At 36.6% G+C, this 20,498-nt stretch overlaps 1 protein-coding gene across 2 annotated transcripts in view; it reads right to left on the bottom strand.

Annotated features, from left to right (window-relative positions):
- Window positions 1-639: 639 nt before the first annotated feature.
- The window catches only part of RASSF9 (Ras association domain family member 9), a 31,004-nt gene continuing 11,145 nt past the window's right edge, over window positions 640-20,498 (bottom strand). For both annotated transcript variants that reach the window (XM_034403758.3, XM_087874052.1), the window contains exon 2: window positions 640-5,470. In XM_034403758.3, the coding sequence (XP_034259649.1) occupies window positions 4,210-5,470 (1,261 nt within the window). In that variant the 3' untranslated portion in view covers window positions 640-4,209. The remainder of the gene's footprint in view (window positions 5,471-20,498) is intronic.

Here is a 20,498-nt window from a genome sequence, read left to right as displayed (position 1 = left end):
CTAGTGTTACTATGCTGATAGCATTGGGTCTGGTTAGCATTGGGTCATTTGATTCAAGTTGAAGGGGAATGCCATACTTAAGCCAACAATAACAAAGAATTGCAGTTGTCACAATTTTATCCAATTTATCACTTAAAATAAATTCCCTTGTTAAACTGTGATTTGTTAAACAAGTTCCAATTAGCTGAATTCTTATATTAGACCATAACTACAACCCCCCCCCCTCTATTTGTATATTGCATTGAGTTTAGGTACTGGAGATTACCAGATAGGAAAGTGTTTTTCTGGCTAACAGATCAGATTTCTACAAGTACATTTCTAGGTCAAGATGATACAACCAGAAGAAGCTGTGAAGCATTCTGGCTTTTGATATTCCTTCATAAGTAAATTGAGGAAAGGAACAAAGTAAAGAAGCAAACAAATAAAGCAAAGATAGTAAAGTAAATCCCTCATTTTCAGTGGAACATATTTGTTGCCCCAAAGATTACATTTTTTGATGGGGACTAAAAAATCTGGGAGCAGGGGAAGTGGAGTGGAATATCTGAATGAAGGCATAGCTAGAAGGTGAAAAGGTGTATTCACACAGTTGCATGGGTTTGCATAATTCACTTGTCAGAATAACATAACACAGAAAAAACCTTAATTTGATAGAGTTGTTTTATTTGGAACACACAGAGAACAATTCTAAGTATTGCCCATGGTCATTTCTATACAAATTAATGTTAAATTCTGCAACAGTATTCTTGATAGAAGTAACAGTGGTTGTTAGTTAATTTGTCAGTTATAAATATTTTAATTTGAACATTACTTTTTAATCTGGAAAAATAGGATACTCAATAAGGAATGTTTTCACACACACTACAATACAATACCAAATAAATGATTTATGACCAGATTTCAGCCATTGGCCTTAACCCAATGAAAATTATTTGGTAATTTCCACTAAAACTAATAGGAAATTTATTAATGAGTAAACCCCTATTGAATTCAGTGGAACATAATAACAATTAGAATTAGATGGTTAAAGCTGAGATTTAGTGAAATGCTACACTAAATCATTTTTCTAACTCTACCCCTCAGAGCAAGATCTTCCAAACTATTTTTTGCAAACCAAAATGAATTTGGTTTGCAAACTTCCAAACGAATTGTACACCCAATCCTAAACAGTTTGGAATTTCCATTCAACCATTATAATTTAGAATATTAAAATGTATTTAAGAAAATGCAATAGAATAATATAGTAGTATATTTAAAATTTCAGTTGATATTTCACCTGTTTTAGAAGGGTGCAATACAGTTTGGATTTCCACCCTAATTAGGTCTAATTCTGATGTATATCCTCTTGTCATGCTTTGTTTGGAACATTATTTTGTAATTTTCTTCTGACCAAGAATTTAAAAAACATGGCTTCCATAGCTACATAAAGATGTCAATAATATAATATCAAATGAGAGGGTGGAACAAATTTTTCAGCACATTCCTGAGAGGCTACAAATGGAATGGGTATCTTAAGTCTTGTAAGGCACAATTTTTCCCTTTAAAATATCAAAACCAAAGTACAACCATTTTGAAACTATAGTGTTGTAAAAGGGATGCTGGGGCAAAGATTCTTTCAAGTGATTAAAACAAATCATAATGTAGTGCAACACAAATCTATCTGGGAAGTCAATGGTTACAAGGTCCACTGACATGAATATACAGTTACATTAGGAGTAAACCTTGAATATATTTCACAGTACTTAATTTAAAATAAATATGTATAGGATTGGGCTAGGTTTTTGTTTATCTTAATGGGCTCTGGTTATAACCGAAGCCACTTCATGTAGAAGTAAGGGAAGAAACTTGAATCACACATTTCCTACACAATATCTTCTTCAACTTTTATATCTGTTAGATACATTGAATCTTATGCTTCTCCCACTCCCACTTTGGAAAAATCCTAGATGCAAACAGGAAAATTTCAAAGCAAATGTAATGGTTACTGATTTTTAAATAAGTACTGTAAGATAGGTACTGTCTTGGTCTTCTATAAATTCTATGGATTACTTTTCACCCAACATTTATAACTTAATATAAAAAGAACATGGATATCCATGTGGGCTATAGAATGTAATGCAACTACTTATTTTGTAAAAAACTTCATAAGAAAAGGAAATTTGATAAATATTGCACATTAGATTTAACTCAGCTATGGGACTATCCAAGAAAAATAAATTAATACACGAATAGGAGGTACACCTCAGTCAATCCTACAGCTTTAGAAGGGGTGTGTACTGGAAGAAGTCCTAACTGCTTGCATCCCATAAATTAGTAAACCTTGAATATACAATAAACAGACACTTTTTATCCACAGACACTTGAATATGCACACTGAAGTGATGAATGGAAGGCAAAAGGTAGAATTGAATTGAGTCTGAAGTGAACACTGAAGCCCATTCAACATAAATTTAATTCTGATTCACAACATAATGGCATTTCATAGAATCAAGCAAAATGTTTTGTAACATTGCCAAAGATATGAATAATTATTTTTTTATATCACATGAACTGCAGAAATTTTTCAAATAATATAGGTTAGTATATTTTCAACAACAGAGATTTGAAAATTACAGTGTTTGTGCGTATGTATACATATGTATATCTATAGGTATCCTCGACTTATGATCACAATTGGGACCAGAATTTTTGTTGCTAAGCAAGGCAGTTTTTAAGTGAATCCAATTTTACTATTTTTCTGCAATGATTTTCTGCAAATCACTGCAATTTTTAACTGAATCATACAGTCATTAAGTGAATCTGGTTTCCCCTATTGACTTTCTTGTTAGAAGCCAGCTGGGAAGGTCACAAATAGTGATCACATGGTCCCAGATTGCCAAAGTTGACCACGTGACTATGGGGATGCTGCAGGGTTCATAAGTGCGAGGACCAGTCATAAGTCACTTTTTTCTGTGCCATTTTAACTTTCATCACTAAATGAATGGCTGTAAGTCAAGAATTATCTGTCTATATTTATCATATTAATAAATTATTATAAAACTATGATAACACAACTGCTAATCGTGTTATATTTCCAGTAGGAACAAGATAGATAACAGAACTCAAAAATATTCCCATTAAGGCATTCAGCATAACACCAAATGATTCAGCCACATTTTTTAAAAAAATAATAACAAAAAAAAATATTTAGGGAAAATCTCTTCATAATGTCCAGAGGTTAATGGGGGGGGGGGGGATCCAAAGAAGAGAATTTTCCCAGTCATTAAAAATAACAATAGAGTAGATGATGTTTGTAAAAAGTGAAACATCAAGTTGGAATATAAAAGAAAAAAAAATAAACATAGAAATAATGCTGTATCACTACATTAGTCCAAGGTAAATAGCATTCATATGCTATAATCTGGGATTACTAGTTTCGTAGGCCTTATTTTACTACACCAAGTACTGTCCTCACTTGTTCTTGCTTAACTAGCATATGCTGGTTAAAGAGTTATCAGATTCTTCTTTATATTATGGCACTGTAAAATTTATTTACTTCATTCTCTTACAATTATATTTAGGAAAAGAACTGATCTTTATAATCTGTACCTTATTTAGAGATACGCAACAGTAGTAAATGAGCTATTGAAAATTTGATAAAACATTGCTTATATGCAACTCTGGAATTTTGACAGGATTAGCAACTTTGTTTTATGATTTAATAAAAGGCAGCACAAGAAATCTGCTGTACTGCTAGCTCTAACGCCATACATTTTCCACAAATATCACAGACATTCGAAGATTAGACTTTGCATTGCAAAATATCCACATTGTTATCGCATTGAATTGGCAGTGAATCAGTATATAAAAACAAAAAACAATATTCCCCATAGAATTCTATGGACTGATAATGCATACAAAGGAGAATTTGTATTGGTATACGAACTTATACTTCTGTCCATCTCTCCCAAATCTGATTAATTAGTCTGTATCTACATGTTTGATTAATAGTTGAATTTGCTATATTTTTTTAAAAAAGGGGAATATAATTTTATTGTATATTCCTTTCTGTTTATAAGATTTGGCTTATGACTTGCTTGATTTATTTCTATAAAAAAAAATCAGGAAAACTTATCCCATTAGAATTAGATTCAATTTTAAAAAGTGCCATATTTCCCATGTGATTTTTAAAGGGTGCAAATATTACATTTGCCTCAGTTAAAATAATTGTTTTCAACTATGTGGACAAAGCAATGTGTCTCCTATAGCTGTCTCTGAGTCTTGGCTGTGAGTAGAACTGATCCCAGTGTCGGAGTCTGTATCATTTAGGTCTAAATTTGTCATTTTTTGAAGAAGGTCTGTTCCTGGAAAGTTTTTTGTACAGGTTCCAGTTTCATTGTCCTTCATTTCCTCTTCACTGATTGGATACCTGAATATATTTTTATCTTTAGCATGCAAACCACTAAGCTCTTCTACAAGTAGTTCATATTCTTTTTCCTTCCTTTGAAGCATCAAGTCCCGATATTTTAGTTCCTGCTCTATGCAATTCAACTGAGAATGAATCCTTAGAGCATCTTTCATACTTCTCTCTAGCTCATTCTTAACACTTTCTAGATTAGTGTTTTCCACTTCACCTTTAGATGCGTCTTCTGTCCGTATGTCTCCATTTTTTTCACTTTCCTTAACCTCTTGTTCAATTTCAGCAGAGAGCTTTTCAATCATTAACTTGTGGTGCCTTAGTCCTTCTTCCACTTGTAAAATCCCATCATATTTGTTTGAACTTTCCTGCTGATGGTTGTGAGGCATTTCCATTAGCTGTTCAGAACTGCTACAAGATGACATTAAATAAGACTCTTGGACATAATTTTCCCCATCACTTTCAAGCTGGAATTTGGCTTCACACTCTTCAATTTCCATATCTAGTTCCTTCATTCTATTAATCTGTTGGTGAATAGTATGGTCTTGAGAAAGGATGAGATGGATTAGTGTCTCTATATTGTCCCTCTCCTGCAGAACTCCTTCCTGTTTAAGTTTGGCCAGTTTCTTAAAGGTTTTTCTAAGAATTCTCTTTTGTTTGTCCACTGTCAACATCTTCATATAATTTGCTGGACTCAGATCCAAGTGCATTTCTAGGTTTGGAACTATCTTGGCTTCAGATGTCCTCCACAAAGGCAAGGGAAGGAAAGCATCTGCCTTGACCAAGACAAAGTGCAAATTAGGTTGCTCTTCCCCCCAGGCTTTCCAGAGTCGGAGCATTTTTGTGAGAGGTGGAAGAACCCGCTCAGAACCTCTCCATTTTTCTATAATGCAGTAATCTTTACATTCCCCAAAGAGAAATCTCTTCTCTGCCAATGTTGTCTGATGTTCTTCCAGCAAAGCTTCAATTACTTCCAGGCAAGTTGTGTGTTTAGTCAGTCCACTGACAATCTTCTCTTCCTGGCAAACCCAGACTATGATTTCTTGTTCACTGGAGCCCATTTCTTTCACAGACGACCTGAAGTTAAAGAAACAAAAATATTTTATAAGCCAAATTGTAGCTTTGGGTAAACTCTAGATTATAATAAAATATGGTCATTGTGCACTGAAACTATCATGTAAATATTTATATACACATGCACACGTTTGAAAAGTGTTTCAGAAATTCAAGAAATGTTTGTGTGTTTGCTCCTTTGCCTTTGTTCTTCCTTAAAAAAATTTTTTTTTGTTCTGTTCTGTTCAATTATATAATATGCCCCCTGCAAACCCCCAAAACCATGGATAGGCTTTAGAATCTTAAGATAACTTGGAAGATTATGTAGAAAAGGTGGTCAAGAATCTCAGGAGGAAATAATTTATCCTACATTTTTAATATATATATATATAACCTGTGAAAAAAGCTATGCATGCTCAATCTTTAATCATATGCCTTATATGCATTACAGTAATTCTCATGGAACTTAGTGGAATATGTTTTTGCATACTGTATACTTGTACAGGACTGTATTGCAAGTTTAATTTAGTTTCACTAAAGCTTACAAAGACTGGATGGTACCCTGTATCAATTACACAGAATATAACACAGAGGCAGCTTAAGGAATTGATTATAATTATTGGAGTTGGCCTGAATAAGCCCAGGTTCAAGTCTCTACAGAATTCACTGGATGACTTTCCCCTCCCTCCTCCTCAACCCACCTCACAGTATTTTGTGGAAGAAAATGGGATGCTGGAAGAGCATCAACATGTAAACTGCCTTGAGCTGATTGAAAAAATACAAGATATAAATGAAATGAAATCAATCAATCAATCAACGAATGAATTGGTGAATCAGTAAATCAATGAAGCAAGCAAACAAACAATTCTGTGCAGTTTCCCATTGGGTGAAGTGTAAATACTTTACATCAGTTAATCAGAAAGAGAAAATGTAATGAATCTATAATTTTGAGTTGCATTTCATTTGTTATGTTTTGCACGTTAAATTGCACATTTTCATCTTTTTGTTTGCTTGTTTTGAAATAGGCTTCTTTTTTTTCTATTTACATACTATGTAGACTCCTTCATAGAAACTCTGAACTATTTAGAAAATATGTTTGCTGAAATGTACAGAAAATGAAGGGCATTCATAAGACATGAATATATAGACAGAAGTTAGACATGGTTGTTTGACAGATGTCTACTTAAGAGATGAAAAGCAAAACAGGGAAGTCAAGAAAAGCAAGGAAACACATTTGTAGGAAATGAGTAATCATGTAGTAAAAAGCAAACTCATTAAGGTAACATTGCATAGAAACCACCTAAGATCATTAGGAAGGCTTATTTCAGCTACCTACTTCCCCTTCTGCATGATATATTAATTAAACGAGAATATGGGATCAAGCAGTCTGCTTGAATTAGTTGCAGTATTTGCAGCCATATGTCATGTTAAAATTGGCTCTTGCACAGGCACTTCTTTCTACATTTTACCCAGTAACTGCATTTGGCAAAGATACTGTGCCATCACAACAATTTTTTAGTGAATAAATAAAGTATATGTGAGAGGTGAGCACTTAATAGATTTATAAAAAAGGCATCTCAGTGAGAACTGAACATGTTCAGTGTATATACTGGCATGCTGACTGAGTGGGGTTGGAATGGAATACAGTTTCTTGAAAAATAGCATGATCAAACACATCTAATGTTCAACAGGAATGTTCCAGACTGCAAATTTGGTCAGAGACTTCCCAGCCTACAATGAATGTTTGAATCTTAATCAAAATCACTCTTTTCAGTCAAAGCATGTGTGAAAGGAAGATTGTGTAAAGCTTGTGATGCAGAGTATGGTTTTGCTTTCTTTTTGGCCTTTCTCCACCAGCATGGAAAGCAACATTTAAAGATTATAATATAAGTCATCTTGAGGGACTGCCTTCTCCCATTGCATTTGCCTGGACAAATCAATCTTACAAAATTGGCATGTTCCAGGTTCTTTGATTAAGCAATGTCATCTATGAGACTTTGGAAGTGTGCTTCCTCTGTAGCAGTGCCTGCCCTCTGGAATGAGGATCTCTCAGTGATCCAGATGTCCCTCACTCTGTTGGTATTCAGAAGAGCTATGAAGAGCCTGATTTTCATTGATGTGGGAAGTGAGACTCCTCACTTCATTCCATTTGATCTGCTGCACTTGCCATCTTTTATCAACTTTATTGCAGTATTTTGTTTGATTATTGTAAGCCACCCAGAGGTCGTTAGAAGGAAGGGGACAGACAAATTAGTATTATTATTCTCTGTTCACAACAATGTGAAATTACAGCTGTCAGTTCTGTAGCTGGTGTTGCTTTCATGCACATCATGTGCATTAAAATATAAATTATACAAATTTAAGCTCTTTGTGCCACTTTGCAGGTTTTCTGGCTAGTTCTAAACTTCTCACTATCTCTGTCTGAAATAATAGTGAGGCAATATTAAAATGATTGTGGTTTTCAGTTACAAATTGAATTATGCAGTCTAGAGGAAACTAGGGATAAAGATATTTAGTTAATAAAGTCTGACATTCTAAGAAGGAGATTGGTTGTTTTAATCTCTGAGCTTGTCAGAGTAAAAAATTACACCAGCATGATGAAAGAAATAGTTAACTATCCGGAGAAGAGAAAGCAACCTTATGGATATTTCAGATTCGGTCTTTAAGAATTCTAATGTGGAATAATTAGATCTTCACCTTAATGACTACCTAGGCAGGATTTTTTTTCTTTTTGGAAAAATAAACCCTAATTAATCCATAATGGGTTGAGAGATGAAGACTGGGGAAATGATATGGACCAGAAATAATGTTTCATATACAGCCTGTGTATATTTGTATTATCTCTCACCTAAGAAGATAGAATTGGCTAATTTGAATAGAAGCCTAATGGGCAAAAGCAATATCCATTAACAGGTTCTGAGGAGATAGAAGGAAGAGAATTAGAGGTAAACTTGGCCTTTATCATTACTTGATAGTTATACATGTCTTGAGCTGCTTTACAGCATTGATAATACATGTACCAATGTTTTAAGATTCATAACAATAATTACTAATCAACTTAGGAGAAATTATCTGACAGTTAGAACAATTATTCAGCAGAACAACTTGCTTCCAGAAGCTGTAAGTGTTCCAACACAGGAGGTTTTTATGAAGAGATTGGACAGCTAGTTGTCTGAAGTGGTTGGACTACTGTAGAAGACCTGCAAGGTCCCTTCCACTTCTGTTATTCTGTTTATTAATTTCAAATTTTAATTGGTAGAGAATATGGGGATTTATCAATTTGGCTTTAATTCAAACATTAATTCTAAATGGCTAATCATGATAATTGCCCTCATTTTATCTTGTAAACTTTGTAGCACAATCTCTCTGCTCTAGTTTAATGGGTGAGCAGGACATTAATGCAGTGGAATTGCTATGCTTAACCAGCAATAGTCAATAGCATAGCTATTTGGCATGAAGGTGATATAACTGCAGATTCATAACTATTGAAAACGCCGTTGTCTTTGTAGCTGAGTGAGAAACTCTATGATCCTGAATAACATGCAGCTTAGAAGAAATCCATCTGTTCTGTCCACTAGACTGTTCATACTGGGAACAGCAGCAGAAACAGGTGAGACGTGCTGAAAAGCAGGACAACACTGAACTCATGGTTGACAAAATGTAGGTGCCTCCATTGAATAACTAACCTGCCTTAGAAGAAAACATATAAAAACTTCATGATGGGAGTCTGTACTATATTGAAATGATGTCCCAGTGCCTGGAGGCTGTGCGGATCTGGATGGGGAGGAACAGGCTCAAACTCAACCCTTCCAAGACTGAGTGGCTGTGGCTCCCGGCATCCCGATATAGTCAGTTGACTCCATCGCTGACTATTGGGGGCGAGTCTTTGGCCCCCACAGAAAGGGCTCGCAATCTGGGAGTCCTCCTGGATATGCAGCTGTCCTTGGAGGAACATCTGACGGCTGTAACCAGGGGGACCTTTTGTCAGGTTCGCCTGATTTGCCAGTTGCAGCCCTTTCTTGATTGGGATGCACAGTCACTCACGCCCTCCTCACCTCTCGCCTTGACTACTGCAACGCTCTCTACATGGGGCTCCCCTTGAAGAGCACCCGGAGGCTCCAAGTGGTTCAGAACGCAGCAGCGCGGGTAGTGATGGGAGCAGCATGGCGCTCCCATGTAACACCGCTCCTGCACGAGCTGCACTGGCTCCAGGTGGTCTTCCGGGTGCGCTTCAAGGTGTTGGTCATCACCTTTAAAGCGCTCCATGGCATAGGGCCTAGCTATCTTCGAGACCGCCTGCTGCTACTGACGACTTCCCATTGACCCGTGCGCTCCCACAGAGAGGGCCTCCTCAGGGTGCCATCAGCCAAACAATATAGGCTGGTGACCCCCAGGGGGAGGGCCTTCTCTGTGGGGGCACCTACCCTCTGGAATCAGTTGCCCCCACAGATAAGGAGAATCCAAGACCTCAGTGCCTTCCGCCGTGCCCTTAAAACCCACTTTTTCCAGCAAGCCGGGCTGGCTTAAGAAGAAATTTTTAAAAATTTTAAATTGGTTTGTGATTTTTAATTTTTGGGCCAAATTTATTTATATATATTTTAATTGTTTTTTAATATTTGTATTTCATGTTCTTAATTCTGGCTGTACATCGCCCTGAGTCCTCAGGGAGAAGGGCGGTATATAAATTGGAAATAAAATAAATAAAAATAAAATAAAATATAGATTACCAAGTGATCTCCCCTGCCTATCCTAATATGACCCAAATATGTATTAGAACTGAGAGTCCTGCACTGAGTCATAATTCAGAGAAAATAAAAGGGGATTTAGAAATTATTTTATTCAACCACTGAGTTATAGATTATGGTACTAATCAGTAACTACTTTAAACCTTTTAGCTAAATTTACTATTTCCTTCATCTCTAGACAGTTAATACCAAATGTATCAAACCGCATCATAAAACTGCAAAATCTAAGCATCTCTTCTTTGTCAACTCATATTTCATAAGGTTAAATCAATATGATCTACTATCATATGGTCCTTTCTGGCAAATTATATCATCATTCTTTAATTATAGATAATCCTGGTAATACTCAGCAAAGATACTCTGACTCCTGCTTCTGCTTGTCAGTAACAATTTCATATCATAAACATTTTTGCTCTACCACTCAGAAGTTGATATAATTAATATTTATTGTCAAGGAAATACTTCATGTTATGTGTTCTTATGAAGAAATAAACTGTTTCCATTACCATCTGACATTGTTCTACTGATTCTTTTATCAAGAAAGGGCTTATTACAGCTCTCTGCCTCTATCCTAGCCATAGAAACAACCCTTCTCATTAATGTCTTCAATGTGCAGAATACTGTCCCAGCCCTATTGGTATTTCATAGATAAAAGCTGTTCCAATGTCCATTTGGTCTTAGATTTATTAATTGTATGGCTTTAGTTTAATTAATTTATTGTGGGCACTAGGTACCAGATATCATATTTTTGTTTTAGGACTTGTTGTATCCCACTGAGAGCTTTTTACATTTAAGGCAGGCTAACAATATTGTAAAATTTATTTATTTATTTTATCAATTTATTTTGCCATCATCCTACAAATAAATAAATAAAGTGTGTTCTGAAATCAGGTACAGTCAATTTATACTTTTCCTGGATTGTACACATCTATATAATATTCTTATAGCTAGAAAGCTGCTATATATCACCAAAGAAAATATATTTTTTTCTCCAGGACTTTTGTCCAGAAAATTGTATTATTAGGAAGAGGCCAAATGGGAAGTAGAATTCAGTTGATCAGCTTCAGGTCTGGGACATGCTGGTCATGAAATCCACTCTAGAATGCTCTAGAATCAGTGGTAGGTTGCTACTGGTTCGCCCCGGTTTGGGCAAACTGGTAGCAGTGGCGCAGGAGGCTCCACCCACCCGCCCAGACGTCATCAAATATGATCTGCATGTGAGTGAACCGGCAGCAAAGGTAAGTGAAACCCATCCCTGTCTAGAATGCTCTATATGCCCAAGTTTCTGGTCCTTCTTCCCAGTATGGTTTACTTTTCTGGTATTTTTTCTTTCTGATCTTTCCTTCTCCCCATGTTTCCTCTTACCTAGAAGGGGGAAAATGTGCTTGCTTTATTTTTATGACAAGTGTGGAATTCAATTTGGAAATTTGCAGAGAAGAGCAACAAAGATGATTAAGGGACTGGAGGCTGAAACATATGATGAATGGTTGTAGGAACTGGGCATGGCTAGTCTAGTGAAGAGAAGGACCAGGGAGACATGATAGTTCCAATATTTGAGGGGCTACCACAGAGAGGAGGGGGCCAACCTATTTTCCAAAGCACCTGAAGGCCAGACAAGGAATAATGGATGGAAACTGAACAAGGAGAGATTCAACCTGGAAATAAGGAGAAATTTTCTGACAGTGAGACCAATGAACCAATGGAACAGCTTGGCTTCAGACGTCATCACTGGAAGCTTTCAAGAAGAAACTGGGCTGCCATCTGTCAGAAATGGTGTATGGCAGGGGTGTGAAACTCGATTTCATTGAGGGCTGCATCAGGGTTGTATTTGACCTTGGGGAGCTAGGGTGGGTGTACCCAGGGTGGGCATGGCCAGCTTGATGTCACTCGTGTCAGGGATGCCTGTGGTGGCCCAAGCGCTCTGCCAGCAAAAACAGGCTCTTGAGCTCCATTTTCGGGTGTGATGGCCTCCTGCAACCCTCTGCCAGTGAAAACACCTGTGGCCATTTTCGCTGGCAGAGGCACCGCGGGCCGGTCCTTTGCTGTTTTCAAGGCAGCCCTGTGGGCCAGATCTAAGCACCCCATGGGCTGAATCCTGTCCCCCAGGCCTTGAGTTTGACACCCTTAGTGTAGGGTCTCCTGCTTGGGCAGGGGATTGGACTAGATGACCTACCAGGTCCCTTCCAACTGTTAATCTGTTAAATCTTTCAAGAAGAAGAAGAAGAAGAAGAAGAAGAAGAAGAAGAAGAAGAAGAAGAAGAAGAAGAAGAAGAAGAAGAAGAAGAGGAGGAGGAGGAGGAGGAGGAGGAGGAGGAGGAGGAGGAGGAGGAGGAGGAGGAGGAGGAGGAGGAGGAGGAGGAGGAGGAGGAGGAAGGAGAGGAAGCCATCTTTGCCAAGTATCCACAGAGAGTCCAGTTTCAATGTTTTCCTGCTGTAATCCTTAATCAGTCATTGCACTTGCTACAATTTAAAACCAAATTTCCAAGAACAGATTTCTATCATTTCTGCAAAAATCAAAAGAATATTCATGCCAAGCTATATTTTAAGCAGTAAACAAATAAGTATTTGTTAAAGCTTTCATGGTAGGAGTATTCAAGTTACAAATGCATTTCATTTGAAATTCAAGGCTTTCCATGCTCTGTGCTCATGGAACACTGAATCCTAGGTATGCTGGTTATTTCTTTTGTAATTTTTCAAAGACTCTTTCACGGTAGAAGTAAAATAGCACAACTGATAGATCTAATGAAACTGTATGTAAACATATATATCTATTGTAGATATACCTTATTTTTGGCTTATAGCCTTCATCATTATATTCTATTGAGATATTGCTTAAAAGGATATGACACATCTCTCTCTCTCTCTCTCCCTCCCTCCCTCCCTCCCTCTCTCTCTCTCTCTCTCTCTCACACACACACACACACACACACACTCCTCAAGATTCCTTATGTGGAAATGTTGGCTAAATGAATTAGTACATCTTCTATGGCTATTTGGATCAGGCACAAAGCACATAACCTGTAGTTTTTTATGTTTGACTAAGCCATGATGAATGTTTAACCCCGAAACAAATTTCAGAAGGAAGCTCACCTGACTGAACTAGAACACAGGAAACTGATATCCTTAGTATAATCATTTCTCCATCTAGTCTAGAATTCTTCACATTGACTATCAGCAATCCCATCACCATAGCCAAGATATCAGATAGGAATTTTACAATTGTGTCTGCAATCTTGTACTTGCAAATGAAATTGTTTGTTTGTTTGTTTGTTTGTATTCTGCCTTTATTATTTTTAAATATAACTCCAGGCAGTGAACTTACTTAGCACTCCTTCCATCTTCTATTTTCCCCACAACAACAATCCTGTGAGGTGAGTTGGACTGAGAGAGAGTGACTGGCCCAGAATTACCCAGCTGGCTTTCATGGCTAAGTGGGGGGGGGACTAGAACTCAGGGTCTCCTGGCTTTCTAGCCTGTGCCTTAACCACTAGATCAATCTGGCTCTATCCAAGTAGCAGCCTATCCACAGAAATAACATGGTGTAATTGAACCAAATCTGAATTGGGGGACAACAATAAAAAAAAAAGAATAAATACATGGTAAATATGAAGCCAATCCACCATTATTATACCCTGTTTCCCCCAAAATAAGACATCCCCTGATAATAAGCCCAATCGGGCTTTTGAGCGCATGGCAATAAGGCCAAGCGCTTATTTCAGGGTTCAAAACAATATAAGACAGGGTCTGATTTTCAGGGAAACATGGTACATTTATCCATGATGCCACACTCATGGAAATGAGTTTTCTAAAAACCAAGAACTAAAAGCATTCTTAGCGACTTAGCCCTGACACTTTTCATCAGCACACTCTAACTTCATTATTAATACTTTTTTTTTTACAAATTAGCTTTTCTTTAAGTTGCTTTACTCTGCTTCTCTGTTATTTCTTAGTACTCTTGATTTATTTCATAGGTCTCCTCTGTTCACTGTTGCTAGTGAACCATCTATTGTCATCGCATTCTCAAAATAACCAAATGGCAACACTAACAAGCAACTGAAGTACCCTGTGGTATAAAGTGGCCTTATTTATCATTATCTATTGAAACTCTATGACAACCAAGTAATGAACAAATAAGAAGTACAGTGCACAACAGAATCAGGTTTCTGTCACCTGAGCTCACAAAATGCAGTTATAGTCGCTTTACAATGAACTTGGACTAAAGCCTGAATAAATAGCCCTTTATTCAGCAAGTTTGAACAAAACACTGACATTTAATGAGATATGTTTCATTTTAGTTTCATCATCTGGATAGTCAATTTAAGAATTTGACATGTATTTTACAATTTCAGTATGTCTTATCTTGAACCAGGTTCATTTAGAAGAACACACGCACAAAGCATGTATCTGTGGAGTCGATTCAAGTATTCAATCAACCTGATATCATGGAATAGGATTCTAAAGTGCAGTTTAGAAATTGTTAGGGGAGTTGCAAGCAAGAGAAAGGGAATCCATTACCTAGGCTGAAATGCATTATGGATCCCCGTGAACAAGCAAGATAATGTTAAGAAATCCCAGGTTTAAATCATATTTAGGGTAACTAAACAGTGGCAATACTGCATAATTTGCATGGGGGAAATTACTTTCAATTCACATAGCTCCAAAGTCTGACATGAAATAAACTACTCCAGAGAAGGGGGCCATAACATAAAAGAATCATCACTGGATCCCTCTTCGTTAAAAATCTCAAGAGGGAGACACCTGGGATTTGCCTGTTCTGTTCGTTTTTAATAGATAAGCAGATTTATACAGAACAGGTAGTCTTATAAGTACCCAGCTCCACAGGACCTTATGTATAACAACCAGCATTTTGAATTGCACCCAGAAAATGGTCATCTGGAGAAAGAAGAAGCAAATTCGGCAGCATGTGTTACAACACAAATGCTAGCTTTTTCATACTTGCATGATGGGATGCAAGTATGAAATGTAAAGGGTAGAACTTGATTAATTATACGGAAATAAAAGTATATATATTTGAGATTTTTTTGAATGATAACTATAACTGTCAATAGAAGGGAACATATGTTGCTCAGAGTTGAACTATGATGTCCCTGGTACTCTGAGCTTGGTTGTTTATTTGCAGATGTTCCATTACTTGACTAGGATGTTACCTAGCTCAATACCAAGGACTCCGCAGTTATAGCTGCTTTCTGCTCAGGCATTTTCGAAGTGCCTTTCACCATCTTCCTACCTCTCTTTGTTTCATCCAACAACCTTACCCACTCTGATGTCGATTTTCCATATCAATTTTAAATTGGGAAGAAAGGTCAACCCAGAAATTTGCATGCTAACACATTCAACTTCAGGTTATTGAAATGTACTGGTTGTAATCCATTCTTAGTGAGTTAGTGAGTTATTAGCTAAGACTTAAGTAAGGAATCTTAAAAGTTCAGGCTGTGAAAAAAACAACATTCGCTGGAAGTTAGACTTAGTTTTATGAACTGATTTCCACAGCACAATAAAATAATTGAAAATATCTTTAAAATTGTTTAAAACACTAATTCAAAGGTCTTCAATACCCTGATATTAATTTTTGACTATCCCATTTTTAAGATGCCACAAGAGTTTGTATTGTTTCCAAGATATAATTACATCTTTTGGTTAATGTGACATATCTTCATTTTGGCACTGTAGTTTTCCTTCAATATGTATTCAAACTGATATTTTTAAAAATATTGAATGGATGTTGTATCAGTCCAATTGCTCTATATAGCTTACAATACAGTAAACAATATAAAAACAATATCACAAAGAACAAACCAAGAGTTGGATAAAGAGAAAGAAGAACAAGATGACTCCCATACAAACCATAAAACATCCTACCAAAAACTTATATGCAAGAAGGGGCATCAACTATCCTAGCTTCCTGGGAGAACAGCCAAGTCTTTATGGCACCAATTGGTGCAAACACTTTTAATATTTATGAAACCAAATATGCCAGCGCCAATGTTCACTTTAAAATAATCTGATGATGAGATTTTAAAGGAGCCTAAGGAACATCAGAAATAGGAATATCTGAAGCACTATTTGATCTGCTTGAAAATAGCAGCTTTCCTTCATTTCTGTGCAGTTTCCTACATTGATCCCATTGCAAGTCCTTTTCTATGGATTAAAGATTTAAATCTGATAGTACCTGTAAGGTTAAAAAGTGACAGTACAGTACTTAAAAGGAAAAGCTTTATTTTATTTCACATTATATGTTCACTATATGCATTCATCAATTCATCAGTACAAAACTGTCGGTATCAAACTTCACAGCTATTTTGTGAATATAATTATCTGTACGTTCATTGTGATCTATCTCCTACATTTCATTTTATAACCACTTTTCCTACAAATGGATATATCTGTTGTTCTCTTAAGATAATATTCCATGCATCTCATGAATCAGATTTAATTCCAGATTTAGTTTATGCTGTAATAAAGCATAAGGTCCATTCTTGCTACTGGAGCTCTTACACCTACACTCTTACATATTTTATGCCATTATATTCTTTAGTTACAAACCTACAATGCAGAATGGTTAGGTATACAGACCTTGTTAAGTACTTAATATGATTACACTTTGGTTTTAATTCTCCTAACAGGAGTAAATGGTAAATTCCTAACCACCAGAAACTCTTGATTCAAACAAATGCAATTGCAGCTTCAGATGCTAATCACAAAAATGATTGTTAGACATGACACAAAGTTTCTGTGGAATAGTTGATTAACATATACAGTGTGCATAAGTAATGAAATAAAAACCAGCATATTAACATAATCATAAAAGAGAACAGCTGAAAGAGGTCTAACAAAAACACCGCAGCTGGAAACATAGGAAATATTGTCTTGAGGACTGTTTGCAGTCTTCTGAAAACAAGTATCTCCTTTTATGCAGTTCCCAGTTCTACCCATCAAATGGCAATGTAGAGCTAGAGAAATCTTTCCTTTTTATTGATTTACCGATTAGTGAATCCTACTCACACCAGTGGTAGGTTCAAATTTTTTACTACCGGTTCTGTGGGTGTGGCTTGGTGGGCGTGGCATGGCTTGGTGGGTGTGGCTTGTGCGTATGGCAGGGAAAGGATACTGTAAAATCACCATTCTCTCCCCAATTCAGGGGAAGATTACTGCAAAATCCCCATTTCCTCCCGATCAGCTGGGACTTGGGAGGCAGAGAATAGATGGGGGAGGGGCCAGTCAGAATTTTTACTACCGGTTCTCTGAACTACTCAAAATTTCCGCTACCGGTTCTCCAGAACTGGTCAGAACCTGCTGAAACCCACCTCTGACTTACACCCTCGAAAATCCTGTCTTATGAAGCTTCTTTTGAGCAAGTCTCCTTAAAAGGTGGAGAGCCAGTTTGGTGTAGTGATTAAGGTCCTGTCCTAGAAACAAGAAGACAGTTCTACTATTGCCTTAGGCACAAAAGCCAACTGGGTGACCTTTGACTAGTCACTTTCTCTCAGTCAACTCACCTCGCAGGATTGTTGTGAGAAAATAGGAGGAGGAAGGAGTTATTAGCTATGTTTGCCACCCTGAGTTACTTATAAAATAAGAAAGGTGGGATAAAAATCTAACAAATAAATGTTTGGATATTCATTGACATACTTTCTAACAATTGTAATGAAGACTTACTTACATTACAGTTTTTAGCTTGGGTCCTAAACTATCAGTCCTGCTGAAATCATTACCTGCAATCATGTGTAACTTCTTTTCACACCCAGTGAATCATTAAACATCAGGGAATGGCTATTTTACATCTCTTGAACTATTGCAGCACTAGGCAATTAGGCCTAACCAGTTATTATGTTAAGACTACCAGACTGGGATCTGCTGAGATGAAGACTGTCTCCAAAATCTTGCCTGATTACTGAAAACTCAATTATTTTAGGCACTATAATATGCAATTCTTTGTGGATGATATTTTTTCATACCTCAAGGCATCTTATTACTTTGATTCAGTCTCTCCCCCTCCCCCACAAGTCTTACATTCTTTCTTGGGGTTTTTTTGGCAACTATCCTGTAATCTACTTTTAGTTTTTTCATTAAGGTAACCTCAGTGTAGCTACTGTATTCCATTCAGGTTTGCTTGGAATTAAATCCCACTGAGTTGGAAGATGCATTTTTAACATTTCAGTAACAATTTCAAAGAGGAATTGTATTACCTTCCAACATTCTGATAGTGATTACTGAAAAAAGAAAGATTGGCCGGGAAACTGTTTTCCATCCTTGTAGAAAATTCCTAATGTGTAATTATCATAAGCATAGGAGAAAAAGAGATGTGGCTTGCTGTCAAGAAACATAATGAAAAATAATAATTAACAGTAATTTTTTTTCAGAGTAATGTCGCTTGTTTGAAATGCTATACGAATTGTCTTTTTAAAAAACTTTCTACCATGTTGATTTGTGGGAAAATGTCCAAGGCTGACAACTTCTTTCTTATATACAACTTTAAAGCCTGTCTATGAATTTTAAAGTATACATATCTGACAGTGCAAGTAAGTGTGAATAAGACAGCAGCCAAGTACTTTTTAACATATACGCCAGTGGTGGGTTGCTCCCGGTTCACACTGGTTCACAAGAACCGGTAGTAAAAATTTGCAGTAGTTTGGAGAACCAGTAATAACATTAGCTGGCCATGCCCCCGAATCGGTCCCCGGCCCGGTCGCCACTCACTTGCCCCGCCCACCTCATCAGAGGCTTTTTTTTTTAACTTTTAAAAGCATTTTTTTCTACAACCTCTTTGGCTGAAAAAATGCTTTTAAAAGTTAAAAAAAAAAAGCCTCTGATGATCGTGCGGCTCAGCTGGGATTGTCAGAGCTTTTAAAAGCATTTTTTTTACAATCTCTTCAGCCGAAGAGGTTGTAGAAAAAAAAAAGCCTTTAAAAGCCTCTAGTGATCTCAGCTGGGTTGCCTGATTGTCAGAGGCTTTTAAAAGCATTTTTTTTCTGCAACCTCTTCAGCCGAAGAGGTTGTGTGTGTATGGGGGGGGGAAATGATTTTAAAAGCCTCTGACGATCCCAGCTGAGTTGGCCATGCCCACCCAGTCACATTAACCCCCACCAAGCCATGCCCACAGAACCGATAGTAAAAACATTTAGAACCCACCCCTGATATACGCCACTTACCTTCTCTACAACTATGGAGGGGGGGAATCACTTCTTAATGCTCACAGGCAGTTAAGGGATTGCTGTTCAATTTACATCTAATTAAGCAGACACAAATACCAGTAAAGCAACAAATAACTCTAGTCTGATTTGTGGTAAGCAAATCTGAATTTATCTCACTTGAACTATCACAGAATAACTACATCGGGTTGACATAACTGGAAAAGATCTTGGCTTTGGCTACATCAGCAAAATGGAGCAAAGATAGCAAGTGGTGAAGCACAGCTCTAATATTCCACTAATTATGAATGATATTAGCATATCAAGTGATGCCAACAAATTCCATTCGTGCAGAACTGTCTACACAGATACAATCTCATACTGAAGATCTTTCTGAATAGTTCCTTACTCCTTATATCCATCTCTACGGAGAAAGATCCTATCTTTCTTATACAGAGAAAGTGATATTTTTGCTATCAGATCATTTTTTATTAATTTGTTAATTAGATTAATATATTACCTTTTATAATACATGTATTGATCAATTCTCTCATTTCAAATCTTCTGTATTAATACTTTGAAGTATAATTTGTCCGTTTTACATCTTGCTTTATGTAAACCTCATAAAATAGTTCTGCACTTAATAAACTTGATAACAAAATCCTATTCCTTCATGCTTTTTGTTATTTATTTGTAAACCACCCCATTTATACATCTTCTAAGCTTTGTACAAGTAAGAAAAATTTGAAAACAACAGAACGTAACATAAAGAGATCGTACCTTAAAAATGTTTAGGAAGATATTAAAAGCCTGGATACATTCCCAGGCTTTGAGACAGGGTAGGGGATGAACCTGTGTCACATGGGTATCTTGCTTATTATATGAGTTTTTGACCTACCTTTGATTTTACAGTTTGTATGTTTCATATTTTTTTCTATTTTTAAAACTATTCGAAGTCTGAGAGTTGGACAATCTGCAAATTGTAGAAATAAGATGTAAAAATAATAAAAAGCTAATAGCATTGACAGCTATTATTGGTTGCAGCTATTACAGTGAATATGTGAAAAGCTTTAAGGAAATTATACATTGTTCATAAAATTGTGGGTTATACAGGTATAGTTACAAAATCACGGTAACAAAAATGTCTCAGTACTTTTC

Source organism: Pantherophis guttatus, chromosome 7, assembly GCF_059756535.1.
Source record: "Pantherophis guttatus breed Tessera chromosome 7, ASM5975653v1, whole genome shotgun sequence".
NCBI lineage: Eukaryota > Metazoa > Chordata > Lepidosauria > Squamata > Colubridae > Pantherophis > Pantherophis guttatus.
This window is presented reverse-complemented; position numbering and strand designations above follow the sequence as displayed.